Genomic DNA, 15,156 nt, shown 5'->3' with positions numbered 1-15,156 from the left:
ACATCTGAAGGCAGCCTTGTATTGGGAAGTTTTTAATATTTGATGGCTAGTTGTGTTTTTATACTATGTTGGAAGCCACCCATAGTGGCTGGGGCAACCCAGTCACATGGGCGGGGAATAAATTATTATTATTATTATCATCATCATCATCTTCGTAGAAATTCACATTATAATGCCAATGAACTTTCATGACTTTAAAAGCAACAGCACTGCAGCCTGCTGCAGAAATGTGAAGAAATAAATTTATGGTGGAAAGAAGAAGTGAAATCCAAATTGGCAGACCCACCCATCCCCACTTACGTTTGCAAATCTCTGGCGAAGACATGGGTTTCCCTTTGTTTCTGTAAAAACCAGGCTTGCACCTTTGACACCGGTAGCCCTCTGTATTGTGCTTGCAGTTGTCACAGACACCTCCACTCTGCTTTCCTGATGCCAACCAGACGCTCAGGTCAAAATGGCAGCTCTCAGCATGACTGTGACAGCGACACTCTGTCCAGAGCCCAGGGGTGAGGGGGAGAGGGAAAAGAAGAAGGAGCAACATGATTCTTACTCACACTGCAGTACAAGTGAATAGAACTTAAATGTGGGGTTTTCCCTCGCATGGATTTATTTAGTCCTAACATTTTAGTTAAGAGCAAGGAAACGCTGGGAAGACGTGTAAAGAAAATCCAGTGACGTGAGTGGTGTTTTCTGGTCAGCCGCTTTGAGGGTTATTGTTGCTGTTATTTTACAACTAAGCATTATACGAGTTTTATGAAACAAACAAACAAATTATTCCTTTTACATTTCCCTCAATCAGTATGAGTTAAGAAAAGCCAGGATTTGCAGGGGTAGGGCAGAGACTGAGTAATTTAAGTGATAAACCTACCTCTTTTGTGCTGATAACCAAGCACTTATTGTAATCATATTTGCAAAACTGATTCCACATAAAGTTTGTTGCCTTTTATTAGTATATAAGATGTAAAACATGAGAAGAGCTTCACCCACCCCACCCCATTCTGATAAAAGGGATGTAAATATTGTCTCTGGGGCTGCATCTAGCCTGAAGTATCTGTGATGTTCAGTCCTCGTCCCTCAAATACCCCACCCCACTCCACCTCAACTAGTTTAAACCAGAATCTTTTTTTGGAAGAGTGACTTGTACATTAGGCCAATAAAAGTAAAATTGGGCAATGATAGACACATCTCCATCTAGGCCACTAACTGCGCCATAGTTTTAAGGCGAAAGGATCCCTAGAGGTTAGAATTTTGATTATGGAAACCTTAAACCTCTAGAGTTGAGCCTCTTTAACTCTGATTTTAAAAACCTCACTGTAACTGGAGTTTTGCTTTATCCAATGTATTCTTTTCAATCACTATTTCAGCTAACATACCCATTCTGAATATATTATTTTCTGAGGAACGATGGTAGGACCTTTACCATTTTTAAAAGCACCTTGAAATGAAGTACTACTCTTTTGACGAAATGAAATAAAACTAGAGAGCCTCTAAATTATGTGAAGCGACCTGAGACCTGCGGGTATAGGGCGGTATATAAATCCAATAAATAATAATAGATAAATAAATCTACAATGGTACCTGCTGAGAAACAGATGGACTTTTAAAAATCTATATATTTTCCCCTACTCTCATCGTAGGCCAAAACTCTAGTAGGCAATGCTAGGGCAAAATCTCTTTGAAAACCAGAGCTTTGCTCTTTGTACCCTATTTTACAATATATCACATAGGCCAACCACATTTGCTCACACATGCACACACACATATAGAGAGAGACTGAAAGGAGTTTCAGGCAGTTGCTTGGCAATCCCGTTCCCCATCTGTCGCTAGAGCATCGTAAATCCCAACTCCATGAATTGGCTGTTATTGGGCTTTGCTGCTGGGTAGAAAGATGGATTACATTGCAACCCTTCATCTCTACCCTCTCTTCGCCATACCCACATACTTCTGCATTCATTTGGTGTCCCCGTTTTTCCATCGCCTGGCTCCCATGGCTGGTCATTGTACAATGGCGCGCACCTCTCACAATGCTGTCCTGCAGTGTTATGTCTGCACATGCACTTCCCATGGACCTGTCAAAGAAAGCAACAACAACACACACATTCAGAAAACGATAAAGCGCTAAAATGCACTAGCTAAGAGGTCTTTTTGGTGGAAGAACACGCATTCATTGCATCCCAAAGGGCTGCTCATTGGAACCCTCTCCACTTGGACGTCCAAAATTTGGAAGGGGCAGAGGGATGACGGCGACTCCTGCCCCTTTCCCAAGCCCAAAGCTCCAGGCCCCATTGGCCACAGCGTCTTCCAGCAGTTCCAAGATGGATGGCAGTGGCAATATCTTGAAGCAGCCTGATCTGGTCCTACTGGAGAAGGCCTAGCTACAGGCTTACAGGTGACATGCTGAAAGAAATGTGCACCTATTCTTCCTTCTGAGAAGAAATGAAACCTCGAGGGTCTGAAAAATCTGCAAAAATGTGAATCTGCACCTAATGCTTTAATGCAGAAGTGTGTCACTAGCTCTCACCTGGCCACCTCTTTGAGACCAAGCCTACTTGGGTTTTAGCAGGACACACAAGCACTGACAGCCTAAAATAATTATTTAGTGGGCGTTGCAAAGGGAGAGAAATTGCTTCAAGTGCCATTTGTTTTCATTGCAGAAAGCCTAAAAGGTAAAGGGACCCCTGACCGTTAGGTCCAGTTGTGGACGACTCTGGGGTTGCGGCGCTCATCTTGGTTTACTGGCATACAGCTTCCGGGTCATGTGGCCAACATGACTAAGCCGCTTCTGGTGAACCAGAGCAGCACACGGAAATGCCGTTTACCTTCCCACCTACTTATCTACTTGCATTTTGACGTGCTTTCAAACTGCTAGGTGGGCAGGAGCAGGGACCGAGCAACGGGAGCTCACCCCGCCGCGGGGATTTGAACCGCTGACCTTCTGATTGGCAAGCCCTAGGCTCTGTGGTTTAGTTCACTTTATTTTCCTTTTCCCTCACATTTTCAAATGTCTTTCTCTCTTTTGTTTTCAAATGTGATTTTTAAAATATGGAAGAGATCTCCCAGTCACGCCCCTCTGTATTGGTTGTGAGATGAATGAAAATTGAACTGAATGGGCCCCACTGAGTTCAATTTTCCAGTCATCAAACACCACCCCCTGCACCCCTAAATTCCTTCCACCGCCCTCTCTTGCACATGGGGTTGGGGTACCAAATGTTGCAGCCGTGCAGCCATGCTTCTGCCTCACTGCATATTATATACAAAAGTGGAGCCTGAGATTTCAGTTCTGACTGAGGCATGAATCTAATCTAAATCCCTTTAATCTTGCTACTAATGCCACTGGCAGTTCTCTATGGTGTTTAAAGGGGGGGGGGCAATTGTGTTTCATCTGCTGCAAGGCCTATACATGTTGTTGCAGGTGAGAAACTGGTGAGACGTATTCTTAAAAAATTAAATTTATAGATACATCTCCTCTACGCTCCTCTCTGCTACCCTTCACCAGCTTGCTCCCTACAGCAATCCGCCCCCCCCCTTCTCTCCCTCTTTCCTAATCCCTTCAGATCAGATATGAGGACACAGGCTACATGGCTGATGCCACTGCTCCTCTAGAGCCAGCTGGCAGATTTTCTGTGCCCAGAGCAGTTTGCTGCCTCCTCACGGAAGACTGAGCAGAGACTTCGGGGTATGCATTTCTTTCCCTCTCTGCACTTGGCTGCAGTCAGCCTCAGGGGAGGATGGAAGGGACAGAGTACATTGTACAGGAAGCCTCTAGGGATTCGTAGAAGAATGCCTGTGTTCAAAACCCCGAACCTGCTTTTAATTTGAGAAGGGAGAAAGAAAGAAAGAAAGAAAGAAAGAAAGAAAGAAAGAAAGAACAACTGAATAACTGTCACCTTAGTATTTCAGTGTGTGAAGACCTCTTTTAAACCAAATAAGTTATACAGTCATACCTTGGAAGTCAAATGGAATCCATTCCAGGAGTCCATTCAACTTCCAAAATGTTTGAAAACAGAAGCCCCAGAAGCCCCGTCGGACGTCCAGCTTCTGAAAAGTTGCTCGAAAACTGGAACACTCACTTTTGGGTTTGGATCATTCGGGAGCCAATTTGTGCGGGAGCCAAGGTGTTTGCGATCCAAGGTACGACTGTCTATCAAGCAGAGATGGGTCAATGGGTCCATTCTGGCTTCTCACAGTTTCTCACTTTCCCAGTCTTAAGTTGGGTTCCCTACATTTCTAAATCAATTCCACCCCTCTCAAAAAGTTTAGCATTTTGGGGTGGATGTTTGCAAACAAGTATGCCTACTATACAGAAAGTCAAGTTTCCTGATATAATGCATTTTCATGTGTTGTTTTCATGACTATCTACTTGTGCCTTATAGGCCTCCTTCCGGCAACTCCTGCAGCCAAGCTCTGCTTTCTTTTGGACCACATCAGCAAGGCTGAGATGGGGGTCTTGTTGTCTGGGCAGACCAGGACCTCCATACACACTGCATAGTCTTGCTCCCTAAGGAGGTCACTTTGGTGCTGCTAACACAGAGACTTGACTTCACACCTGAAGGCACACTCCATTGTCTCTCAAGACAGACGCCAGCAACAACCCAAGCATATGCATTTTTGTGCACATCATTTGGCTGGAAAACTGCAAAATTCAGAGCAGTTATGAGTCTCAAAGGATGGATTCGTTTCGATTTGCGTATTGCTTCAGAAAGTGCAGATCAAATAAGTTTGTTGTCAACTGTGAGCTTAATCAAATTTCTCCCCCACCCCTAATACCAAGTGCAGGACTGAAAAAAAAGTTGGATGGGATAAAACAGGAACAAGAAAACCACAATTCCGTGCCAAGGAAAAAAATTATGACTCAATCCTGTTGAATGCTAGGGACTTTCTGGTTAATTCAGAAGTAAAACATTTTAAGCCAGATGCATCACTTAAAAAAACAACAACAAACAGCCTTGAGAACCATGTAGACTTCATTCCTGTGCATGTCTGGCATGACAGACACTTTGAAAGATAAATATTCCCGTAACTTTTTGATTGGATGAAGAACTGGTGGCTTAAAAAAACAAAAACGATATTTGCTTGCTTGCTTGAAGGTGATCTAAAATTGGGAAGCAATTTGGCAGCATTGATAGGACTAACATTCCTACATAATATATACTTAACAGCATTATAAATATTATAATTTATTGAATTTCTATAACTCACTTCATCCAAGGATCACTGAACATAGCTGTCAATGTTTCACTTTTTAAAAGGGAAATTCCCTTATTCCGAATAGGATTCCTCGCAAGAAAAGGGAAAAGTTGACAGCTATGTCACTGAAGTTTACCACAGCAGGACAAGAGGGGACACTTGGTCTTTTTATGTTTGAGTGCTGGGATATGGGGAGGCAGGATAACAGCAGTAGGCCCAGCCCACAAGCTACATGGGTTTAGTCTATTTTCTGAACAAGACCTCTATACTGTGAGATTTTACAGAGCTCTCAAAAGAGTTCAGCAAGATTTTACGATATCTTACTGGAAGCCACCGCTGCAACCATGTGACCCTAGCAAGTGAGGCATGGTTGGGGGGATGGGTACAGCACCTTCGTATTATGCTTCAGGTGGCAAAAAAGGACAGGTCATCCCTGGGTATGCTTTAGCATGTATGTACATGTGTATACTCTAGCCTGGCCCATATCAGGCCATGGCCCCACTCACTATCAGATTCCCTCTGACTTTTGGGGATTGGCTTAGAGCACTCAAGAAACAGAACCAGGATTTGGCTTAGCAGATGCAAGGGCTATGCAGATGGTGTCAGACCCCTAACTCTATATATGGCCTCTGCTGAAGTCAAGGCAAGCAAAGACCCAGTGCTCTCCACCCATGATGTCCCTGAAATATGCATGTCCTTCCTTCCTTCCACACACACTGGCCATAACGATAGGCATTTTGCTGGTATATAATAACCAGCATCTTGAATAATCCCCAGAAGCTAACTGGCGGCAAATGGAATTGAGCAAGAAGAGGATTAATGTGCTGCCTGTGATCTGCTCTTGTCACAACGTTTTGATTTCTGGACCTCAATCAAGAATTCCTTTTGTTCCCAGCCATCATAATCATGATGGTAAAGGAATGGAAACTACAGTTTCATGGTGGAGGTGGGAAGGAGCACATTGGCTGGAACATTGGTGACGCAGGCTATTGTGACGCAGACTTGTGTTTCCATTTGGTTTCATCTTATCCTTCCTTCCTCTTGTGTTTCTCCACTTAGCCTCTTTTATCCTGCTGATGATTCTTACTGTTGTTGCTACCATTGGTGCTATTTCTTGGCTGTCATTAGTCAATGGGGGCGGGGGTAGGTCCCATTGACTGAAGTCTGGGTACTGGAACCTTTCCAGAACTGGGCATCTGATGCCAATTCACTGAATATGTTTGTCATTTGGCTACACGTTCACTTTGTACTGCTGCCAAAGCAATTTTGGACACAGAGAGATTTGCATATCATCATCAGCAAGTCACTTGCAGGCCCCAAGGAACAGGCAAGAATTCATATTGGGTTTCATGCAAACCAGTACAATTTCTCACCTGCCCGGGAGTTGGGCAGCATATTCAGTAGGACAGGATAGAATTGTTACCTGAGCTCCTGTCTTCTAACATGGATGAATGAAAGGGAAACTTTGGGCCTGTTTACATATTCAAGAATTAGGCATTATCTGAAGCCCTGCGCAGATATTCAATAAATGTGTTGTGTATGTGTGTAAGCAGGGTTGGGACTGCTCGTTCTGTTCCTGTGCCTGACCTACACAGTCATATTCACCTGCAGAGAAAAGCAACAGGTAACAAAGACCTCTGATACAACACATTAGTTGAAGAGTATAATGGGGGGAAATGTAGGTATAACCCACCAAGTTTTTGACATTTTGTCATTCCAGAAGATTCTAGAACAATTCTTGTTTCCAATGTTTTTTGACTGTTCCAAACTAAATTGATTGCTTCTTTCTTTTTTTAAAAAATGTGTTTAATAGCAAAAAAATTCCTTTAACAAAGACACAGGGCCAATTAAACCAGTTTATTAGCCTTTACAAGTGTTTCCAATCAGATGTCTCTCTACCAGCAGGATTAGTGCTGATTTTCCACAGGGGATGAAAGTAGCCACAAGGTCGCAATTAAATGATTAAAATAACCAAAACCCACCAGTAGCCAAGCGGTTAAGCAATCAAACCATTCCCCTTTTAAATGTCCCATAGACATTCCTTTGAATATTTATTTATTTATTTATTTATTTAATCAATCAATTTATATCTCACTTTTGTTCCTGAAGGAGCTAAGGGTTTGCCTAAAAGTTAATATTAGGAAAGAAAATAAGTGAATCTGGGCTCTGACTCCAATGTATGGAATGGTGACAGGACAAAAGAAGGAAGTTTAGTTTCACAGAACCCACTATGTTAAAAGGCACAAATTTAAGTCTGCGGGCTCATTTTCTATATTATCTATCAAAGACTTGTGCCTATATATATATATTTGGATGCATACAAACATTACTGGGCATCCTGTGTCCATGTGCTACTTCAGATCTAGTTTTCGCCTTGGCCTTCTTATTAGTTGAAACTTCTATATAGCTTTCCAGGCTTTGATAGCTCTTTTGGAGTGGACATTCTGCTTGGCATCTGGTTCCCTTTGCAGCCAAATGGCCACAATATGGTTTCTCACTTCTCCTATGCCCTGGTTTTATTTTGTTTTTTGAATAAGAGTTGGTCATTTGCTTTCTTTTCTGTTTGGACTAAATACTGGCCTATGAGACATCACCTTGCCAACAAAGGTCCGTATAGTTAAAGCCATGGTTTTCCCAGTAGTGATGTATGGAAGTGAGAGCTGGACCATAAAGACAGCTGATCGCCGAAGAATTGATTCTTTTGAATTATGGTGCTGGAGGAGACTCTTGAGAGTCCCATGGACTGCAAGAAGATCAAACGTATCCATTCTTAAGGAAATCAGCCCTGAGTGCTCACTGGAAGGACAGATCGTGAAGCTTAGGCTCCAATACAGTGGTGCCCCGCAAGACGAATGCCTCGCAAGACGAAAAACTCGCTAGATGAAAGGGTTTTGCAGTTTTTGACCTCACAAGACGAATTTCCCTATGGGCTTGCTTCGCAAGACGAAAACGTCTTGCAAGTTTGTTTCCTTTTTTTTAACACCGTTAATACAGTTGCGACTTGACTTCGAGGAGCAACTCATAGAACGCGGTGTGGTAGCCTTTTTTGAGGTTTTTGGTGATTTCTGAAGCTTTTCCAAAACTTTTCCGACACCGTGCTTCGCAAGACGAAAAATTCGCTAGACGAAAAAACTCGTGGAATGAATTAATTTTGTCTTGCGAGGCACCACTGTACTTTGGCCAACTCATGAGAAGAGAAGACTCCCTGGAAAAGACCCTGATGTTGGGAAAGATTGAGGGCACAAGGAGAAGGGGACGACAGAGGACGAGATGGTTGGACAGTGTTCTCGAAGCTACAAACATGAGTCTGACCAAACTGTGGGAGGCAGTGGAAGATAAGAGTGCCTGGTGTGCCCTAGTCCATGGGGTCACGAAGAGTCAGACACGACTAAACGACTAAAAAACAACAACAACAACAACTGGCCTGTGAGTATTCCAACTGGAGAACAGCTTTTACCAAAGGTGTCATGGACTTTGAAGAAGCACAAACTCAGGCAGGAAAGGAGAAACGAGCTAAGAAGAAGGCACATTTGGCAAATCCTCACCATGATCAACTCCTGCCCGGAAACCTATGTCCCCACTGTGGAAGGATGTGTGGATCCAGAATTGGCCTCCACAGTCACTTACAGACTCACTGTTAAGACCATGTTCATGAAAGACAATCTCACTCAGCTACAAGTAATTGCCAAAGAAGAACTCATATTTTTTTTACTCAGCCACACTACTGTGACTCTGGTGCCTATCATTTTCATTACAATTATAAGGACTTGGTCCTTGTTCAGGGCTTGTTCACACATTATAATAAGGCATAAACCTACACCTGTTTCTTAGGAACATCATGAGGAGCCATTACTGTCCTTCTTTTACCAGGCTAATATGTAGGTAGCAGGTTTTTCTAACAAACACTTTTCCAGCTGCTTTCCACCTGTTCCAGATAGAAATCAAATGCACATTTATAATTAATCTGGATTCCCATGGGAAGAAAAGCAGTCTGGGGAAGGTGGTGATCCGGAGTGGGAAAACAACCACCAGAGGAAGGGTTTAAAATCTGTATTACTAACTGCTACATTTCCACTTAAAAAAAATCTTCTTCTGAATATGTTTTTCCTAACAACAACAACAAAACCCAGTGTTACATGTATTTTCATGCAACAAATAAGTTTCCTCTTCATGGACAAAGGTTTATGTGGGCAACTTTTCAGATATAACAACTCAGAGTCTTTCTACCCTAGCAGAAACTAGTCTGAATCATTCCACAAGCTGAGTGTCTCTTTATTTCTTGGGTTAGTCAGCTAACTGGCATATACAGTCAAACTTCCCTCCCAATAAAAACATGTTTGGTGAATTGCAAGCTACAACACACAGTAGTTCCTGTGGTATTTGGAGGTCACACAGACTGGCAAAGCTTAGATCAGATAGTGTACAAATTCAGTTGGTTGTGGGATTATGAGAGGGAACAGAACAAAACTTCTCACAGAGGAAGATAATGTGTGCAAGGGAAAGCGACAGCCAAGTCACCAAGATGAAGGCCGAGATAGAGAAAAACTAGCTTTACCTTACACAACCCAGGTTTTTGCTCAGCTACCCCAACCAACAATTCAATATGAGGTGGATGGCATATAAGAACAAAGCCCATAAGCAGAATTTGATAGCAATAGCACTCTCCCATTCATGCTCCACAGTGAGTAGGGATGGGGAGACATTTGATTAAGTTTGCGTTTAAAGGTGAACCTGCACAAGTTCCCCTTTCTGAAGCAATACACAAATCAAAATACAGCCATTCTTAAAAATTTGCAGATCTCCAAATTTCACAATGTTGTTTTCCAAATGAATAGTGGTGTGTGTGTGTGTGCGTGTGTGTCTGTGTGTGTGCATATGCTAGGGTAAAGAGTATATAATGATGCCCAAATTCATGAAGATAACATACAAAAATGCATTACACCAGCAATGTGAGGAGCAGTTAAAACCTCTGCTACCATCTTCCTGCTTTGCTTTGCTATTGCTCCCCCATGAAGGGAGAAAAGAGATGCTGGACCATTCCTGGAGAACACTGGACCCACCCACCACTGATTTGTAACAGCTGGCCTTGACACCAGACTTATGGATGGAGTGAGGATGTTAAGGGGGGAGGGGATTATTGGTTTGATGTGAATGATTTTTGGACTAGGGAGGCAAGGTTGAGGGTTTTGTTTATTTGCCAATTAGTGGGCCAGAGTATAGCTTTGTTTATTATTTGAGTATTGTTAATGTTGTTTGATATTATTCCCCCCTATAAATGTTATGTTATATGAAATATTAATGCATTATATGGTTTTCCCTATATTATATATTGTTTTGTTTGCTATAAGTCGCTTGAAGACCTTCGGGTGACAACAACAAATATGTTTAATAAATAAATAAATAACAATAAATAAAATAAAATTATATTTGGGGAAAGTGCTTTGGAAACACTGCAAATGTGGAAGTCTAAGAAGTGGCAGACAGCAGTGTTGTGCTTCGATGGCACCTTCAAGGGCAGCTCTACTTAAGTGTATCACAGTAAAGGTAAAGGGACCCCTGACCATTAGGTCCAGTCGTGGACGACTCTGCGGTTGTGGCGCTCATCTCGCTCCTTAGGCTGAGGGAGCTGGCGTTTGTCCGCAGACAGCTTCTGGGTCATGTGGCCAGCATGACTAAGCCACTTCTGGCAAACCAGAGCAGTGCACAGAAACGTTGTTTACCTTCCCGCCAGAGTGGTTCCTATTTATCTACTTGCACTTTGATGTGCTTTCGAACTGCTAGGTTGGCAGGAGCTGGGACCGAGTCAATCCTAAAAGTTATAAAATAATGCATCAGCTTAGTAAACTCCTCCTACTCCAGTAAGATGCAAAACCCATGTAACAGATAAAGTTGGCAAAAGGTATTCCTCACCACTGTTGATGCATGTCTCTCCACAAGTACCCCTAGGTGCCTGATTAGACCAGGGGAAGGACCACTTCCTTCAGAGCCAACCTTGGATATATTAAATATCCAAACTATGGTGTCTTTGCACAATGAATGCAAAGTTGTTACTCATTTTTTTGTAGTAGGTCCAAACATCTCAATTCCTCTTAAATAGTCCTATAGTGAGGACACCACACCTTCCTTGCACTCAAAACTGCAATGTATTGCTGCACAAATGCCACAAGTTACCTATTGGAAAGCTCCTGTGGTATGAATAATTACCCTGACTTGCAACAATTTATGTACCTCTTAAAAAAACAACAACAACCCTCTATTGGATGAACAAACAAACAGCTTAATCTACTGCTATTTAATGCTATTGGCTGTGGCCACTTATGTGATTCTATTTACATGTGTCCTGTGACAGCATAGAGATGGTACAGGCCAGCTCAATAAAGGAAATCCAGAGCTGGAGCATCTCCAACAGATGCCTGACCACCTTCTACTTCAAGACCTTCGGTTCCATTGTCAAACTGTTCTTACTGCCAAGATGTTTCTCCTACTGCCTACTGGAATTCTATCACCCTGAAACTTAAACCCATTGGATCCAGTCCCAAGGATGCAGAAATCACGTCACATGCACTGTATGCAACACTGATGACAAAATCAAGCAGGCCATCACAGCCAATCTGATCAAATCACAACATCTGCAAGTGAAACTTCAGAGTAAAGGCAAAGATGAACCAGCAACAAAAATGGGAGGTATTTTTCCACATTCAAGAAAACAAGCTGAAAACTCATAAAGTTCATTCTAAAAAAAAAGAAGTGTTAATGTATCTGGATGCATTCTTCCTATTAAATTCTGAGAAATGGGGAATTTATGAATTTTAGTTAAACAAAACAATTCAATTCCATGCTGGATGAAGTCATTTAGTGGCACAATATTTAGAGGAAAATATAAAAGAGAAATCCAGCTAAGGTTTACAATCACTGTGCCAAGAGCGTGGGCCATAATGTGTTTTCTCTTGGGCAGTGTGTTTATTCTTCAACCAGCTGCGTTAATTTAAAGTGTTATTCATCTTGTGAGGCTTCAACACTTGCATATTTAGCTGTTTGCTTTCCTCTTATCGACTCATTCCTTAAGTGGACCCATATTTCCTGTGAGTGGAGTTTAATAACATCCTTTGTTGCTAGGATACTGGGGGTGAATCCTAGATGTATGCCAGAGCTGTGGTGGTTCAGGATTTTTCTTAAAATATTGTGGAACTCATACAGTTGTTATTTGTCCTCCTGACTTCTAAAACAATGAAATGGAAGCAAAGAATTTCCACCTCAGAAGAAAGCAAGGCAAGATTACAAAAACCTAAAGGTATATGAAGCTACATTGTGAAAGGAATCCTGGACTGTGTAATGTCATGTCTCACCAAGATAGAAGTATGGATTCTGATTTTGGGCTGGATTCTGATTTTGGAACCTGAATCTGGAGAACTTTCTAAATATCTCAGGGTGAGGGGCTTTAGTTATCATTACTTCCCGACCATCCTTGTCTTCATTGCAGTGTGTAATTTTCTTTCCATTTCCCTTCCTCCACACATACCCGGAGCTCTGATTCAAATGCTTGTCATGCAAGAACCTTATGCATTTCGGTTTTTCTGGCCCACACTGCACAGCTGATAACCATGAGCCATGGCTAAAGCATGAATTCTTTGGGCCTGATACAAACTTGTAATTCGGAACTTCTTTCCCCTTTCTTCCCACGAAAGGCCCTGTCTGTTTTGAAAAACCAAATGTTGACTGGCACAGAACCCCCCAAGTGTCCCTATTTTCCAGTCCCAGATTTACAGAAGCCATCCCAGTTTCTGATTTGATCCCAGAATGTCCCGCTGTTCCTTAGGACGTCCCTATTTTCATTGGATAAATATTGGAGCGCATGGAGTTATGTGGCCCCTGAGCCAAAGAGATAAATAACTATACAATCTTTAGAAGACATTTGAAGGCAGCCCTGTATATGGAAGGTTTTTTTAAATGTTTCATGTTTCATTATTGTTTTTATACATGTTGGAAGCTGCCCAGAGTGACTGGGGCATCCTCATCACTATGGAACAGTAAAGGGGGTAGAATCATAGAATCATAGAGTTGGAAGAGACCACAAGGGCCATCGAGTCCAACCCCCTGCCAAGCAGGAAACACCATCAGAGCACTCCTGACATATGGTTGTCAAGCCTCTGCTTAAAGACCTCCAAAGTAGGAGACTCCACCACACTCCTTGGCAGCAAATTCCACTGTCGAACAGCTCTTACTGTCAGGAAGTTCTTCCTAATGTTTAGGTGGAATCTTCTTTCTTGTAGTTTGGATCCATTGCTCCGTGTCTGCTTCTCTGGAGCAGCAGAAAACAACCTTTCTCCCTCCTCCATGTGACATCCTTTTATATATTTGAACATGGCTATCATATCACCCCTTAACCTCCTCTTCTCCAGGCTAAACATGCCCAGCTCCCTTAGCCGTTCCTCATAAGGCATCGTTTCCAGGCCTTTGACCATTTTGGTTGCCCTCCTCTGGACACGTTCCAGTTTGTCAGTGTCCTTCTTGAACTGTGGTGCCCAGAACTGGACACAGTACTCCAGGTGAGGTCTGACCAGAGCAGAATACAGTGGGACTATTACTTCCCTTGATCTAGATGCTATACTCCTATTGATGCAGCCCAGAATTGCATTAGCTTTTTTAGCTGCCGCGTCACACTGTTGGCTCATGTCAAGTTTGTGGTCAACCAAGACTCCTAGATCCTTTTCACATGTACTGCTCTCAAGCCAGGTGTCCCCCATCTTGTATTTGTGCCTCTCATTTTTTTTGCCCAAGTGCAATACTTTACATTTCTCCCTGTTAAAATTAAAGGGGACCCCTGACCATTAGGTCCAATCGTGGCCGACTCTGGGGTTGCGGCGCTCATCTCGCTTTATTGGCCAAGGGAGCCAGCGTACAGCTTCCGAGTCATGTGGCCAGCATGACTAAGCCGCTTCTGGCGAACCAGAGTAGCGCACAGAAACACTGTTTACCTTCCCGCCGGAGCGGTACCTATTTATCTACTTGCACTGTGACGTGCTTTCGAACTGCTAGGTTGGCAGGAGCAGGGACCGAGCAACAGGAGCTCACCCCGTCGCGGGGATTCGAACCACCGACCTTCTGATCAGCAAGCCCTAGGCTCTGTGGCTTAACCCACAGCGCCACCAGCGTCCCCATTATGGAATAGGAGATCACTATTTTCATTGGAGAAACATTGGAGGGTATGCTGGTGTCTAGAGTGACCAGTTCATGCACTGCTGAAAGAAATGGGGGGGGGGTCCTTCAGAAAAAAGAGAGTAAAAATTTTGCAGGAAATTTGCACATGATAATTATTGTTATTGAAATAGAAATACAATGCATTTCACCATTCAAGCAGAAGACAATTCCAAATATAAGACTGTCCTCTGACAGGCCTTCAAGATAGAGGCCTTTCCTCTATAAAATAAGACACCTATTTGCCTCATTCTAGTTCCTTTTGTTTAAACTCCTGATATTTCTTGCTGCCTGATTTGTATTTATAGTAGGAATGGCAGAAGGTCATGTCTGTATAATAATTGTGTGTGCATGACAAAAGCTCTTTGGGCACTGTTCCATGTTTGGTTCTAGGGAAGTTCTCCTTTGGCCTCTGGCACTCTGAGGCCTAACAGATTTACTCATATAGGTTCTGGGGGCTGCAAACCTTACCCCCAAAATTAATTGTGCCCCAGAAACATTAAAGTTGGGAGCTCGGAAACCCCTGAGGGGTTCTCCAAGTGTTCAGCTGTAACGCTTGAGGGGGGAAACCCCCCCTCTCTTCTGCCTTCCTTTCTTCTCTCAAGGACAAGTAAACTCACCTTGGGAAAAGCAGGGAGGTGAGCAGCAGGTATCGGGAAACGTCCTAGAGCCCAAGAGCAGAGACCGGCAAAAATCACTCTTTGGTGCTGTGTGCACATTTCCCCATTTGAGTAAGGATGTGTGTGGAGGGAGGCTGCAACTGGACTGCAAGAT

The 15,156-nt window shown here is 43.0% G+C and overlaps 1 protein-coding gene across 1 annotated transcript in view; it reads right to left on the bottom strand.

Annotated features, from left to right (window-relative positions):
* The window catches only part of LOC309524808 (netrin-4-like), a 53,377-nt gene that overhangs the window by 15,973 nt on the left and 22,248 nt on the right, over nucleotides 1-15,156 (bottom strand). The window contains exons 4-5 of the mRNA XM_082209877.1: nucleotides 1,943-2,069; nucleotides 301-489 (exon numbers count right to left, since the gene is read on the bottom strand). Coding sequence (XP_082066003.1) covers nucleotides 301-489; nucleotides 1,943-2,069 — 316 coding nt within the window. The remainder of the gene's footprint in view (nucleotides 1-300; nucleotides 490-1,942; nucleotides 2,070-15,156) is intronic.

Source organism: Podarcis vaucheri (genome assembly GCF_965113315.1).
Source record: "Podarcis vaucheri genome assembly, chromosome: 2".
Taxonomy (NCBI): domain Eukaryota; kingdom Metazoa; phylum Chordata; class Lepidosauria; order Squamata; family Lacertidae; genus Podarcis; species Podarcis vaucheri.
This window is presented reverse-complemented; position numbering and strand designations above follow the sequence as displayed.